General features: G+C 38.8%; 1 protein-coding gene and 1 long non-coding RNA gene across 5 annotated transcripts in view; one reads left to right on the top strand and one right to left on the bottom strand.

Annotated features, from left to right (window-relative positions):
- LOC124500940 (uncharacterized) overlaps positions 1-15,918 on the top strand; it is a 37,109-nt gene extending 21,191 nt beyond the window's left edge. For 3 of the 4 annotated variants that reach the window (XR_006959666.1, XR_006959663.1, XR_006959664.1), the window contains exon 4: positions 15,796-15,918. This is a non-coding gene — a long non-coding RNA (uncharacterized LOC124500940). Of the gene's footprint in view, positions 1-450; positions 466-15,795 lie in introns of those variants that run through there. The other variant, XR_006959665.1, reaches the window with a different exon arrangement.
- LOC124500937 (ankyrin repeat domain-containing protein 26-like) overlaps positions 1-16,677 on the bottom strand; it is a 149,707-nt gene that overhangs the window by 21,438 nt on the left and 111,592 nt on the right. Inside the window, 4 exon segments of the mRNA XM_047064798.1 lie at positions 1,350-1,443; positions 1,792-1,844; positions 4,127-4,220; positions 9,133-9,203. Of these exon segments, the coding sequence (XP_046920754.1) occupies positions 1,350-1,443; positions 1,792-1,844; positions 4,127-4,220; positions 9,133-9,203 (312 nt within the window).

Genomic DNA, 16,677 nt, shown 5'->3' with positions numbered 1-16,677 from the left:
GTGAAAAGGCAAGTGACTAACTAGGAGAAAATACCTGAAAATCCCATATCTGCTCAGGGATTTGCATGTAGGACATTTAAATAACTCTTCCAATAATGAAAAGACAATCCAATATAAAAACGCGCAAAAGAATGGATTAGTTCTTTAAAGACGATACAGAAATGGATAATAATCACGTTAAAAGGGAGGTGTTCGGGGTGCCTGGGTGGCTCAGTCAGTTAAGCTTCTGACTTGGTCTCAGGTCATGATCTCACGGTTCGTGGGTTCGAGCCCCGCATTGGGCTCTGTGCTGACAGCTGGGAGCCTTGAGCCTGTTTCAGATTCTGTGTCTCCCTCTCTCTGACCCTCCCCTGTTCACGCTCTGTCTCCCCTGTCTCAAAAATGAGTAAAACGTTAAAAAAATAAAAAAAGAAGATGTTATATATATATATATATTTTTTTCCCATGGAGTATTACTCAGCAATCAAAAAAAAAGGAATCTTGCCATTTGCAACTACGTGGATGGAAATGGTGCGTATTATGCTAAGTGAAATTAGTAGGAGAAAGACAAAAATCATATGACTGCTCGCGTATGAGGACTTTAAGAGACAAAACAGATGAACAAAAGGAAAGGGAAACAAAAATAATATAAAAACAGGGAGGAGGACAAACACAGGAGACTCATAAATATGGAGAAAAAACTGAGGGTTTCTGGAGGGGTTGTGGGAGGGGGGATGTGCTAAATGGGCAAGGGGCATTAATGAATCTACTCCTGAAATCATTGCTTCACTAAATGCTAACTAATTGGGATGCAAATTAAACAAAAATAAAACTAAAGATACAACAAAAAGAGTAACACCCCCCGCCCTACCAAAAAATTTCTCAACCCAGGAAGCCTCTGGTTGGGGATTTAGGAGATAAGGACCTTCTCAAACTCTCACTGAAGGGTTGAGACTACAAGAGAAAGTCAGATTTCAAGATGACATGATCACTCAAAGCGTGCAGAAGTTTGAAACACGCTGAAAAATATTAGCAGGGACTCTCACACATCCGTATGCCAACGTTCACAGCAGCATTATTAACAGTAGCCAAAAGGTGGACTAAACCAAACGATCACTGTAGTATATATAAAATGTTGCTTTTTTAGACTCTCACAATGTTTTTATGAAAATCTCACTATAAACATCATTATGAGTTCAATCAATTTCATCTCTATAGAAAAATTCCATCGCTAGTACCAGATAGCAACAATATCAACCAAATATTTGGATAAGTGAGCCTTTCCATGTGATCCAAAACATTCTTATGTACTACTCCTAGTGAAATAAGGATTCCTTTTCAGTAGGACAGACATCAAGAGACTGACTTACTCTACTTGTCCTTAACAAGTTGCTCGGAAGATTGTGAATTTGGGCCGCTTGCTGTTTGATGGTTTCTTCTGGGCTGGCATTTTGCACTTCTAGCCTAAAACGCAGATCTTAAGGTAATTATTATCACACATAAGTTTCCAAAAATACCATATAATTTCTGAACAAATGAGGGTCTTACAGAAATTCTTTACATTGTATCAAGAGGAAGATTTGGCAACTGAGCCATTTTTTCTCGTTGTCTTTTGTGGATAAGGTGCAAAATTGAGATATAATGTGCCACAATTCTGCATTTCCAAATAACTCAAAGCTGGAATTTGTATCCAGTTTAACAAGGATATACTGGCATAACTAATACATTTCTCATACTACATTGCATATCTGCTTAATAAAAAGCAATCTATTTTCTTTGAGGATTAAATTATACTTTTCCATATGATCTTACGTCTTCTCGGCATATCTTATGGCCTCTGCATGTTGATCCTTTGCTTCTTGCAACTAAAATAAAGAAAAAAATATAATTTTAACTACTGACAATCTAGTAGAACACCATCACCTGTTTCTGTAACTAAATGTTTTTTTTTTTTACTTGAGAGAGAGAAAGAGAGACAGAGAGAGAGAGAGAGAGAGAGAGAGAGAGAGAGAAAACACACACAAGTGGGGAATAGAGGCAGAGGTAGAGACAGAGAAAATCGTAGGCAGGCTCCAAGCTCAGGGTGAAGCCTGATGTGGGGCTCGGTCTCATGACTGCTCTCATGATGTGGGGTTTAGGATCATGACCTGAGTGGTCACCGTAATTCTAAAGGACGGCAACCCCTGACATTAAGTCCTTGCCCCTTGCTATCTGTGTTTTGAATTGCTCTTAAGGCTTCAAAACCAGATTCTCTAATTCACATTTCTAGCGTTGGCCCCTTTACCTAGGCCATGTGTACTTTTTGCTCTTCCATCTAGGTGCTCATAGACAACACCTCAACCGCACACTCAAAAATCATTACTTGACATGGAGTACCTTTGTAAACAGCTAATCGTGTACATTTTATTTGGACTCTTTTCGGTGTTACTTTGAGTGTGTCTTTCTTTTTTAGTCTTAGGGGGCACCCTTACCCTTAGGATGCTGACCAGCATACTTTGTCTCGCTTTTCTTTATAACACGACATTTATCACAAGGGCTGGATGATCACTGGTTTGCCTTTGTTTCCTTTTGAGTAATTTCTTCGTCCATAGAGATTTCAACATATAGAAGTCTTCTGAAGTTCCTTTCAGATGCATACTTGACTTTATTGTTAGGAAGGTTAAGTTGGCTAGAGCTACCTCTTCTTCCCAATCCAGATTCTTCACCTCAAAATTGTGTGCATCAAATGTCTTCACCCAGGTAGCCAATGGTTTGGGGATTCAGGAGATGATAAGGGTCTTCTAGAGAAGTCAGAGCTATGGACTGAGTTGGCTGAAAGCTATCTAAGTGTTTGTTTCACAGGGAACACCTTAAAGTGGCAGATAATTTCATGCCATAACCTTAATTCCTTTCTATGGGGATCTACAGAAAATCCCTCCTTATTCTTTAATAAGCTTCATCAGTTTCGGATATCCTTACAAATTTTAGTTTTTGAGACCCTAATGATTTCTTCAGGACACAGTAGCAGGACAATGCCTAGGACTCGCATTCATAGAAGACTGAACAACAGAGAGTCATGTTACTCACATGAAAAGTTCCCTGTTACTATTTGACTCATTTATAAGACATCTAGAAAAGAAAATAATTTTCAATGTCTCTTCAGCCACAAAAAGGACCAGTCAACAGAATGTTCTAATTCCCCTGACGGGTATAGCTGCCTAATGAAACTTGCATGTATATTATATAGTTTTGTGACTGATAGAAACGAGTTGGTCAGTGTATCTACCTCATTGCTCCCACTTAGGATTTACACTGAGAATCCTACAAAGGAGGGTGAGAGTGCGAGGACATTAAGGGTTCTGCTTGGAAAACAGTTGGGGTTTCACTACACATCAATAAATGAGAATCCTGAATGGCACATTAGTCTTTTCTGAGATTGAATTGTGAAATCTCTGAAAGGCTGATTAACTCAAGTGAGTGGAAAAAGAAAATGGGTTTCTGACCTGGCAATGGTAGGAGCACTATGTTACTAGGTAAGACCCTGACAGAGCAGCCATTTCTCCTTTTTCACTGGCGTTTCTTTTCCTTTACAAAATCCAACAAAGAGAAAAGTCCATTCCCTTGAGAAGGACGTTTGCATAACGACCTGCTAGTCATTCTTGATGAAGAGAATAAATTGCACACTTGTAATTACAAATTACAACAAATCATCGTTAAAATAACCCGTTCTCAAACTCTCACTGAAGGGTTAAGACTACAAGAGAAAGTCAGATTTCAAGATGACATGATCACTCAAAGCGTGCGGAAGTTTGAAACACGCTGAAAAATATTAGCAGGGACTCTCACACATCCGTATGCCAACGTTCACAGCAGCATTATTAACAGTAGCCAAAAGGTGGACTAAACCAAACGCTCACTGTGGTATATATAAAATGTTGCTTTTTTAGACTCTCACAATGTTTTTATGAAAATCTCACTATAAACATCATTAGGAGTTCAATCAATTTCATCTCTATAGAAAAATTCCATCGCTAGTAGCAAATAGCAACGATATCAACCAAATATTTGGATAAGTGAGCTTTCCATGTGATCCAAAACATTCTTATGTACCATCCTAGTGAAATACGGATTCCTTTTCAGTAGGACAGACATTAAGAGACCGACTTACCAAACTTGTCTTTAACAAGTTGCTCGGAAGATTGTGAATTTGGGCCGCTTGTTGTTTGATGGTTTCTTCCTGTCTGGCATTTTGCACTTCTAGCCTAAAATGCAGATCTTAAGATAATTATTCTCACACATAAGCGTAAAACAATACCATATAATATCTGAACAAATGAGGGTCTTACAGAAATTCTTTACATTGTATCAAGAGGAAGATTTGGGAATTGTGCCATTTTTCTCGTGTTTTGTGGATAAGGTGCAAAATAGAGATATAATATCCCAATTTTGCATTTCAAAATAGCTCAAAGCTGGAATTTGTATCCAGCTTAACAATAATATACTGGCATAACAAGTATATTTCTCGTACTACACTGCTTATCTGCTGTATAAATAAGGTATTTTCTGTGAGGTTTAAATTATACTTTTGCATATGATCTTACGTCTTCTCTGCATATCTTATGTCCTTTGCCTCTCGATCCTTTGCTTCTTGCAACTAGAATAAAGAAAAAAAATTTTAACTACTGACAATCTAGTAAAACACCATCACCTGTTTTTGTAACCAAATATTATTATTATTTTTTTTTTACTTAGTGGGGCACAGAGAGAGAGAGAGAGAGAGAGAGAGAGAGAACTCCCGAATGGGGAAGGGAGTCATAGGGAGAGACAGAGAAACTTGTAAGCAGGCTCCAAGCTCAGGGTGAAGCCTGATGTGGGTCTCGGTCTCATGACCGGTCTCATGATGTGGAGTTTGGGATCATGACCTGAGTGAAAATTAAGAGTCAGGATGCTCAACCAACAAAGCCACCCAAGTGCCCCTGTAACTGAAATCTTATTGGACCCAGCCACACTCTCCCCTACATGCTGATTGATGGCCACTTTTCGGTCATAACAGCAGAGTGGAGCTGCTACAACAGAGACTGTGGCCTACAAAGCCGAAAATGTTTCAATACTCTTCCAGAATAGTTTACCAAACTTACTCTCTTACAAAAACATAACGTTGTTAATGTTTATAAATTATATATGATCAGATAAACATACAAATGTATCTACTGGTCAAATGGGGGAAATATAGGAAATTACCTTATGGTAAACATTTCTGTTCTCACATTACAAGCACTACATCAACTATGATTTTAAATATTCACATAGGTGAATGACATTGCTATTCTTGTGATTATGAAACTGAACATGCTATTTTCAGTGACAACGAGATATTTCATGGAAGAGTTTGACAAGCAGTATCCTAGTAGGAGCCAGAAAGCCTGGGTCTGAATTCCCAATTCTGCTCGTTATGAGCTCTATGACCTTGAGCACACTCCCTAATACTTCCATGTCTCAGTCTTTGCATCTGTAAAATGAAGGTAATGACAGCACCTACTGGGGCACCTGAGTGGCTCAGTCGGTTCAGTGTGTTGCTTTTGATTTCTGCTCAGGATATGATCTCAGCATCACGTGATTAAGCCCCACATAGGGCTCTACGTGGACAGCAAGGAGCCTGCTTGGAATTCTGTCTGTCTCTCTCTCTCTCTCTCTCTCTCTCTCTCCCTCTTTCTCACTCTCCCTACCTTCCCTTCCCCACAATCTGTCTCTCTCTCACTCTCTCTCTCTCTCTCAAAATAAGGAACCTTAAAAAAATGATCTCAAAATAAATAATAATAGTATCTACCTAAGTGGGATCTTGGTAATATAAATTTAGGAAATAATACATGAACAACTTACAAGGGTACGTGGCACATAGTCAGCTCTAAGTGTATGCATTTAGCATGATTACTGTTGCTGTATTTTGTGTTCCAATACAATGAGATAGTTTAGGCAGGTGGCATGCCAATACAAGTAGCCCCGTATGCAAACTATACTGAAGTTATTCTTCATATCACCACAAGTGGCAGCAAATGGGAGGATGAGGCCCAGAATCTCTCCTCAGTACTTCACACAACTTTCACCAATGCCACTAGCAAACAGTACTTTTTTTCCCTCTTATAATACTTTCAACTAACATCCTCTCTATACCCTCAGTGGACAATGCTCACAGAGTAAAGTACAAATAGCACCGCCTAGACTGAGTAGTAGATGCTTTACATGACCATCAGAGGCAAGGGAAAGCCACTGATATGGAAATAATGGAGTCTTGCTAAACCAAATTTCCTCAATCATTTCATGCCCGTACTGTTTACGTTAGGCTGCTTTAGCAGGTACTCTGGTGAAGAGATTAAGGCTTTGTGGTAACAGCATATCAGAAAAGCTGGCCCCAGAGCTTTGCAGTTGGTAAAGTGCTACACATCTGTAAATCACAGCACCGGCTGCATAAGGAAGAAAGATTTCAATTTCTCCTTTTCTATTAACCATTTGCTTAAGTTTGAAACATTCTCCATCTATAACACTGCTTCTCCCCTTGCAGTGGACTCGAACATTCTTTAATGAATCATCTCATCCACAGATTCAAGGTTTCTTCACTTATTCCTTCTTTTACACTAAAATCTAACTTCCACTAAGAAAATTTGAGGGTCATAAAGGACCTTTTTTTAAAAAAAATTATTAAAGTCTTTATCCTGCTTCACTTCTCACCAGCAGCTGAGAAAAATGATCATACCCTCCGTCTGCACTTCTAACCCCACCTTATTTCTGAAGGACGGCAACCCCTGACATTAAGTCCTTGCCCCTTGCTATCTGTGTTTTGAATTGCTCTTCAGGCTTCAAAAACAGATTCTCAAATTCACATTTCCAGCTTTGGCCCTTTACCTAGGCCATGTGTCCTTTTCGCTCTTCCATCTGGTGCTCATAGACATCCTCCTCAACCGCGCACTCAAAAATCATTACTTGACATGGAGTGCCTTTGTAGACAGCTAATCGTGTCCATTTTATTTGGGCTCTTTTCGGCGTTAGAGTGTGGCTTTCTTATTGAGTCTGAAGGGGCACTTTTACCCTTAGGATGCTGACGAGCACACTTTGTCTCGCTTTTTTTATAGCACGACATTTATCACAAGGGCTGTATGATCACTGGTTTGCCTTTGTTTCCTTTTGAGTAATTTCTTAGTCCATAGAGATTTCAATTTACGGAAGTCTTCTGAAGTTCCTTTCAGACCCATACTTGGCTATATTGTTAGGAAGGTTAAGTTGGCTAGAGCTACCTCTTCTTCCCAATCCAGATTCTTCACCTCAAAATTGTGTGCATCAAATATCTTCACCCAGGTAGCCCCTGGTTTGGGGATTCAGGAGATAAGGGTCTTCTAGAGAAGTCAGAGCTATGGACTCAGTTGGCTGAAAGCTATCTAAGTGTTTGTTTCACAGGGAACACCTTAAAATGGCGGAGAACTTCATGCCATAACCCTAATTCCATTCTCTAGGGATCTACACAAAATCCCTCGTTATTCTTTAATAAGCTTCATCAGTTTTGGATATCCTTGCAAATTTTAGTTTTTGAGACCTTAATGATTTCTTTAGGACACAGTAGCAGGACAATGCCTAGCACTCTCATTCATAGAAGACTGATCAACAGAGTGTCATATTACTCGCATGAAAAGTTCCCTATTACAATGTGACTCATTAATAAGACGTATAGAAAAGAAAGTAGTTTTCAATGTCCCTTCAGTCATAAAAAGGACCAGTCAACACAATGTTCTAGTTCCCCTGACGGGTATAGCTGCCTAATGAAACTTGCATGTATATTATATAGCTTTTGTGACTGACACAAACGAGTTGGTCAGTGTATCTACCTCATTGCTCCCACTTAGGATTTACAATGAGAATCCTACAAAGGAGGGTGAGAGTGGGATGACATTCACTGTTCCACTTGGAAAACAGTTGTGGTTTCACTACATAAATTAGAATCTTGAATGGCACATTAGTCTTTTCTGAAATTGAATTCTGAAATCTCTGAAAGGCTGATTAACTCAAGTGAATGGAAAAAAAATGAGTTTCTGAACTTTCAATGGTAGGAGCACTATGTTACTAGGTAAGGCCCTGACAGAGCAGCCATTTCTCCCTTTTCACTGGCATTTCTTTTCCTTTACAAAATCCAACAAAGAAAAAAGGCTATTCTTTGGAAAGGACGTTTGCATAATGACCTGCTAGTCATTGTTGATGAAGAGAATAAGTTGCAAATTTGTAATTATAAATTACAACATATCATCATTAAAAGAACTCTTTCTGAAACTCTCACTAAAGGGTTGGGTTTACAGCAGAAAGTCAGAATGCCAGATGAGATGATCACTCAAAGACTGAGGACGTTTGAAACACGCTGAAAAATATTAGCAGGGACTCACACATCTGTATGCCAATGTTCACAGCACCTTTATATACAAGAGCCAAAAGGAGGACTAAACCAAATGCTCACTGTGGTATATACAAAATGTTGCTCTTCTTAGATTCTCACAATATTTTTATTTAAATCTCACTACAAACATCATTACTTTATGAATTCAATCAACTTCATCTATATAGAAGAATTACATCACTAGTAGCAAGCAGAAACAATATCAACCAAATATTTTGATCGGTGAAATTTTCCATATGAGCCAAAACATTCTTATGTACTACTACTAGTGACATAAGGATTCCTTTTCAGGACAATCATTAAGAGATCGACTTACCAAACTTGCCTTTAGCAAGTTGCTCTGAAGATCTTGAATTTGGGCCACTTGATGTTTGATGGTTGCTTCTTGCCTGGCATTTTTAACCTTTAGCCTAAAATGCAGATCTTAAGATAATTATTCTGACACATAATTTTAAAACTGTATCGTATAATTTCTGAACAAGTGAGGGTATTACAGAAATTCTTAAAATTGTATCAAGAGGATGATTTGGCAATTGTGCCAATTTTCTCGTTGTGTTTTGTGGTAATGGTGCAAAATTGAGAGATAAAATGCCAAAATTTTGCATTTCAAAATAGCTCAAAGCTGGAACTTGTATCCAGCTTAACAATGATATACTCGCATAACTAATACATTTCTCATAGTACACTCCTTATCTGCTTTATAAATAAACAAGTTATTTTCTGTGAGGTTTAAATTATACTTTAGCATATGATCTTTAATCTTCTCAGCGTATCTTACGGCCTCTGCATGTCGTTCCTGTGCTTCTTGTAACTAAAATAAAGAAAAAATAATACTTTTAAATACTGTCAATCTAGTTGAACACCATCACCTGTTTCTGTAACTAAATGTTTTTTTTTTTTTTGTTATTTTATACTTGAAAGAGAGACAGAGAGGGAGAGAGCTCACACAAGTGGGAAGGGAGTCAGAGGGAAAGACAGAGAAAAAGGTAAGTAGGCTGCAAGCTCAGGGTGAAGCCTGATGTGGGGCTCGGTCTCATGACCGGTCTCATGATGTGGGGTTTGGGATCATGACCTGAGTGGAAATTAAGAGTCAGGACGCTCAACCAACTAAGCCGCCTAAGCACCCCTGTAACTAAAATCTTATTGGACCCAGCCACACTCTCCTCTACATGCTGAATGATGGCTACTTTTAGGTCATAACAAAAGAGTTCAGCTTCTACAACAGAGACTATGGCCTACAAAGCCGAAAACATTTCAATACTGGTACAGAATAGTTTACCAATCTTACTCTCCTACAAAAACATAACGTTGTTAATGGTTTTAAATTATATATGATGAGATAAAAATACAAATGTGTCTACTGGTCAAATGGAGGAAATATAGGGAATTACCTTATGGTAAACATTTCTGTTTTCATATTCCAAGCACCATATCAACTATGATTTTCAATATTCACATAGGTGAATGACATTGCTGTTCTCGTGATTATGAAACTGAACATGCTGTTTTCAGTGACGAGATATTTCACGGAAGAGTTTGACAAGCAGTATCCTAGTAGGAGCCAGAAAGCCTGGGTCTGAATTCCCAATTCTGCTGGTTATGAGCTGTATGACCTTAAGCACAGTACCTAAAACTTCCGTGTCTCAGTCTCTAAATCTGTAAAATGAAAGTCATAACAGCACCTACTGGGGTACCTGAGTGGCTCAGTCGGGTCAGCGTCTGGCTCTTGATTTCTGCTCAGGACATGATCTCAGGGTCACGTGATTGAGCCCCACATCGAGCTCTGCGTGGATAGTGAGGAGCCTGCTTGGCATTCTCTCTCTCTCTCTCTCTCTCTCTCTCTCTCTCTCTCCCTCTCTCTCTCTCTCTCTCCCTACCTGCTCTTCCCACAATCTCTCTCTGTCTCTCTCTCTGTCTCTGTCTCTCTCTCTCTCAAAATAAAGAATCTTATAACAGTGATCTGAAAAATAAATAATAATAGGATCTACCTCACTGGGATCTTGGGAATATAAAATTAGGAAATAATACGTGAACAACTTACAAGGGTACGTGGCACATAGTCAGCTCTAAGTGTATGCATTTAGCATGATTACTGTTGCTGTATTTTGCGTTCCAATACAATGAGATAGTTAAGGCAGGTGGCATGCCAATACAAGTGGTCCCCTATACAAATTATACTGAAGTCATTCTTCATACCACCGCAAGTGGCAGCAAATGGGGAGCATGAGGCCCAGAATCTCTCCTCAGTACTTCACACAACTTTCGCCAATGCCACTAGCAAACAGTACTTTTTTTTTCCCCACTTATAATAGTTTTAACTAACTCCCTGTCTATACTACTCAGTGGATAATACTCACGGACTACGGTACAAATAGCACCTCTTCCATTGAGTAATAGATGCTTTACATGACCATCAGAGGCATGGGAAAGCCACTGACATGGAAATAATGGAGTCTTGCTAAACCAAATTTCCTCAATCATTTCATGCCCACACTGTTTACATTAGGCTGCTTTAGCCGGTACTCTGATGAGGAGATTAAGGCTTTGTGGTAACAACATATCAGAAAAGCTGGCCCCAGAGCTTTGCCGTTGGTAAAGTGCTACACATCTGTAAATCACAGCACCGGCTGCATAAGGAAGAAAGATTTCAATTTCTCCTTTTCTATTAACCATTTGCTTAACTTTTGACGCTTTGTCCATCTATCACGCTGCTTCTCCCCTTGCAGTGGACTCGAACATTCTTTAATGTATCGTCTCATCCACAGATTCAAGGTTTCTTCACTTATTTCCTTCTTATACACTAAAATCTAACTTTCACTCCTATCATTCCACTAAGACATTTTGAGGGTCATCAAGAACCTCTTTTTTTTTTTTTTAATTTCATTAAGGTCTCTATCCTGCTTCACTTTTCAGCAGCAGCTGAGAAAAATGACCATGCCCTCCCTCTGCTCTTTTAACCACACCTTATTTCTGAAGGACGGCAACCCCTGACATTAAGTCCTTGCCCCTTGCTATCTGTGTTTTGAATTGCTCTTCAGGCTTCAAAACCAGATTCTCGATTTTCACATTTCCAGCTTTGGCCCCTTTACCTAGGCCATGTGTCCTTTTCGCTCTTCCATCTAGATGCTCATAGACAACATCCTCAACCGCGCACTCAAAAATCATTACTTGACATGGAGTACCTTTGTAGACAGCTAATCATGTACATTTTATTTGGACTCTTTTCAGTGTTACTTTGAGTGTGTCTTTCTTATTGAGTCTTAGGGAGCACCCTTACCCTTAGGATGCTGACCAGCATACTTTTTCTCGCTTTTCTTTATAACACGACATTTATCACAAGGGCTGTATGATCACTGGTTTGCCTTTGTTTCCTTTTGAGTAATTTCTTAGTCCATAGAGATTTCAATTTACGGAAGTCTTCTGAAGTTCCTTTCAGACCCATACTTGACTATATTGTTAGGAAGGTTAAGTTGGCTAGAGCTACCTCTTCTTCCCAATCCAGATTCTTCACCTCAAAATTGTGTGCATCAAATATCTTCACCCAGGTAGCCCCTGGTTTGGGGATTCAGGAGATAAGGGTCTTCTAGAGAAGTCAGAGCTATGGACTGAGTTGGCTGAAAGCTATCTAAGTGTTTGTTTCACAGGGAACACTTTAAAGTGGTAGATAATTTCATGCCATAACCCTAATTCCATTCTCTAGGGATCTACACAAAATCCCTCGTTATTCTTTAATAAGCTTCATCAGTTTTGGATATCCTTGCAAATTTTAGTTTTTGAGACCTTAATGATTTCTTTAGGACACAGCAGGACAATGCCTATCGCTCTCATTCATAGAAGTATCATCAACCGAGTATCATGTTACTCGCATGAAAAGTTCCCTGTTACTATGTGACTCATTAATAAGACGTCTAAAAAAGGAAGTAATTTTCAATGTCTCTTCAGCCACAAAAAGGACCAGTCAACAGAATATTCTAGTTCCCCTGACGGGTATAGCTGTCTAATGAAACTTGCATGTATATTATATAGCTTTTGTGACTGACAGAAACGAGTTGGTCAGTGTATCTACCTCATTGCTCCAGCTTAGGATTTACAATGAGCATCCTCCAAAGGAGGGTGAGAGTGGGATGACATTCACTGTTCTGCTTGGAAAACAGTTGGGGTTTCACTACATATGAATAAATGAGAATCCTGAATGGCACATTAGTCCTTTCTCAGATTGAATTGTGAAATCTCCGAAAGTCTGGTTAACTCACGTGAATGGAAAAAAAAAAATGAGTCTGAACTTTCAATGGTAGGAGCACTATGTTACTAGGTAAGTCTCTGACAGAGAAACCAGTTCTCCTTTTTCACTGGCATTTCTTTTCCATTACAAAATCCAACAAGGAGAAAAGTCCATTCCTTTGAGAAGGACGTTTGCATAATGATCTGCTGGTCATTGTTAATGAAGAGAATAAATTGCAAACTTGTAATTACAAATTACAACAAATCATCATTAAAATAAACCGTTCTCAAACTCTCACTGAAGGGATGAGATTACAAGAGAATGTCAGAATTCAAGATCAAATGATCACTCAAAGATTGGGGATGTTGGAAACACGCTGAAAAATAGTAGCAGGGACTCTCACACATCTGTATGCCAACATTCACAACAGCATTATTAACAGTAGCCAAAGGTGGACTAAAATGCTCAATGAGGTATATATAAAATGTTGCTTTTTTTAGATTCTCACGTTTTTTTATGAAAATCTCACTATAAACATCATTACTTTATGAATTCAATCAACTTCATCTATATAGAAGAATTACATCACTAGTAGCAAGTAGGAACAATATCAACCAAACCTTTGCAGCAGTGAGATTTTCCATGGGATCCAAAACATTCTTATGTACTAGTACTAGTGAAATACGGATTCCTTTTCAGTAGGACAGACATTAAGAGGTCGACTTACCAAACTTGTCTTTATCACGTTATTCTCAGGATCTTGAATCTGGGCCGCTTGATGTTTGATCGTTGCTTCTTGTGTGGCATTTTTAACCTGTAGCCTAAAATGCAGATCTTAAGATAATTATTCTCACCCATAAATTTAAAACAACATCACATACTTTCTGAACAAATGAGGGTTTTACAGAAATCCTTAAAATTTTGTCAAGAGGAAGATTTGGGAATTGTGCCATTTTTCTCATCGTGTTTTGTGGATAAGGTGCAAAATTCAGAGATAATATGCCACAATTCTGCATTTAAAAGTAGCTCAAAGCTGGAATTTGTATCCAGCTTAACAATGATATACTGGCATAACTAATACATTTCCCATACTACACTGTTTATCTGCTTTATAAATAAACAAGTTATTTTCTGTGAGGTTTAAATTATACTTTTGCACATGATCTTTCATCTCCTCAGCATATCTTGTGGCCTCTCCATGTCGTTCCTGTTCTTCTGGCAACTAAAATAGAGAAAAAATTACTTTAACCACTGAAAATCTAGTAGAAAACCATCATCTGTTTCTTTAACTAAATTTTTTTTGACTTGAGAGAGACAGGGAGAGAGAGAGAGAGAGAGAGAGAGCATGCAGAAGTGGGGAAGAGAGACAGAGGGAGAGACAGAGAAAATTGTAAGCAGACTGCTAGCTCAGGGCGAAGCCTGATGTGGGGCTCGGTCTCATGACCGGTCTCATGATGTGGGATTTGGGATCATGACCTGAGTGGAAATTAAGAGTCAGGACCTCAGCCAACTCACCCGCCCAAGCGCCGCTGTAAAATATTTTTGGAGCCAGCCACCCTCTCCTCTACATGCTGATTGATGGCTACTTTGAGATCATAACAAAAGAGTTCAGCTTCTACAACAGAGACTATGGCCTACAAAGATGAAATGTTTCAATACTCTTACAGAATAGTTTACCAACCTTACTCTCCTACAAAAACATAACATCGTTAATGTTTTTAAATTATATATGATCACATAAATGTACAAATGTATCTATTGGTCAAATGGAGGATATATAGGAATTTACCTTATGGTAAACATTTCTATTTTCATATTCCAAGCACCACATCAACTATGATTTTACATATTCACATAGGTGAATTACGTTCCTATTCTCGTGATTATGAAACTGAACACACTGTTTTCAGCGACAAGATATTTCATGGAAGAATTTGAGAAGCAATATCCTAGTAGGGGCCAGAATGCCTGGGTCTGATTTCCCAGTTCTGCTCATTATGAGCTGTATGACCTTGAGCACACTACCTAAAACTTCCATGTCTCAATCTCTGCATCTGTAAAATGAAGGTAATAATAGCACCTACTGGGACATCTGAGTGGCTCAGTCGGTTCAGTGTCTGGCTCTTGATTTCAGCTCAGGACATGATCACAGGATCATGTAATTGAGCCCCACATCGAGCTCTGCATGGACAGTGAGGAGCCTGCTTGGGATTCTCTCTCTCTCTCCCTCTCTCTCTCTCTCTCCCTTTTTCTCTCTCTCCCTACATGCCCTTCCCCAAAATCTCTCTGTCTCTCTGTCTCTCTCTCTCAAAATAAAGGACTTTAAAAAAGTGATCTCAAAATAAATGATAATAGTATCTACCCCACTGGGATGTTGGGAAGATTACATTAGGAAATAATAGATGAACAACTTAGAAGGGTACGTGGCACATAGCTCTAAGTGTCTGCATGTAGCATGATTACTGTTGCTGTAGTTTGTGTTCGAATGCAATGTGATAGTTTAGGCAGGTGGCCTGCCAATACAAGTTTTCCCCCATACAAATTATACTGAAGTTATTCTTCATTCCACCGCAAGTGGTAGCATATGGGGAGCATGAGGCCCAGAATATTTCCTCAGTACTTCAAAAAACTTTGCCAATGCCACTAGCCTACAGTACTTTTTTCCACTTATAATCCTTTTAACTTACTTCCTCTCTATACCACTGAGTGCACAATGCTCACAGACTACGGTACAAATAGCACCTCCTTGACTGAGTAGTAGATCCTTTACAGGACCATCAGAGGCAAGGGAAAGCCACTGACATGGAAATAAATGAGTCTTGCGAAACTAAAGTTCCTCAATCATTTCATGTCCATACTCTTTACGTTAGGCTGCTTTAGCATGTACTCTGATGAAGAGATTAAGGGTTTGTGGTAAAAGCATATCAGAAAAGCTGTCCCCAGATATTTGCCTTGGTAAAGTAATACAAATCTGTAAATCACAGTTCTGGCTGTGTAAGAAAGAAAGACAAATTTAGCATGCTTTTTCATAGTGAGAGGGAAAAAAAACCTAAACATTTGATTGAACATTTCTCCTCTATTTGATTAAGTGCTTTCATTAATAGTTTTACTTATATAAGCGTGTGTGTGTGTGTGTATAGAGATATACACACATTTTTTTAACGTTTATTTTTTGATACAGAGCACGAGTCTGAGTGGCGCAAAACGTGAGGGACACAACAGATCCAATTAGGCTCTGCTGACAGCAGAAAGCCCGATGCAGGGCTCCATCTCAAGAACATGGAGATCATGACCTGAGCCAAAGGCAGACTCTGATCGGATTGGACCCAGCCAGGCACCCCTCAATTTAGTATTTCATTTCTTAGCATACATTTAGAATAAAAGCTTTGCTATACCAATGTTTCCAAGAAGAATTTATTGATACGGTATAAAGTACTTAATTTTATCAGAAAAACTGTTAAGTTAAAGTATTTTCAATTTATACAAGGATAAGTACCACACATATCAAAGATTACTATCCCTTAAATGTATACTTAGGAAGACGAAATTACCTGTCATGAAAAAAATAAAAACAATGTCAAACAAAGGAGTGAATTGTTCTGCACAGGCTAGATGACAAGTGTCAAGAGAGTTAAAGCTAATGGGAGTTAGAACAGTCAGAGAAAGTTCATTGGAAAGGAGACTGTGAGCCAAGTCTGAATAACATAGGTTTACTCAAGAGGAACAGAAACTAAAAAGACAGTAAGGACAGCATGCGTAACGGCTGAGAGATGGTGAAATCAACCCAATTAACTCAGAGGATAAAATCTGATGGCAGAGACATTACAAACGGGTGTCCACACAAGAACTACATAAATGTTCATAAGCAGCAGTATTAATAGGCAAGAAGTGGACACAACCCAAAGGTCCATCAACTGATGAATGAACAAGGGTCTTAACCCACAATGGAGTACTGTTGACAATAAAAAGAAATGAAGCACTAATATAAGCTGTAACCAACACAGATGAACCCAGAAAACATTAAGTAAAGGTAGCTAGTCCCAAAGTACCACACGTTGTGTGA

Source organism: Lynx rufus, unplaced genomic scaffold (genome assembly GCF_022079265.1).
Source record: "Lynx rufus isolate CCGP_SWC_20201006 ecotype Redwood Valley unplaced genomic scaffold, mLynRuf1.p SCAF_65, whole genome shotgun sequence".
Taxonomy (NCBI): Eukaryota; Metazoa; Chordata; class Mammalia; order Carnivora; family Felidae; genus Lynx; species Lynx rufus.
The sequence above is the reverse complement of the archived record's forward strand: the minus strand, read 5'-3'. Positions and strand labels throughout refer to the sequence as shown.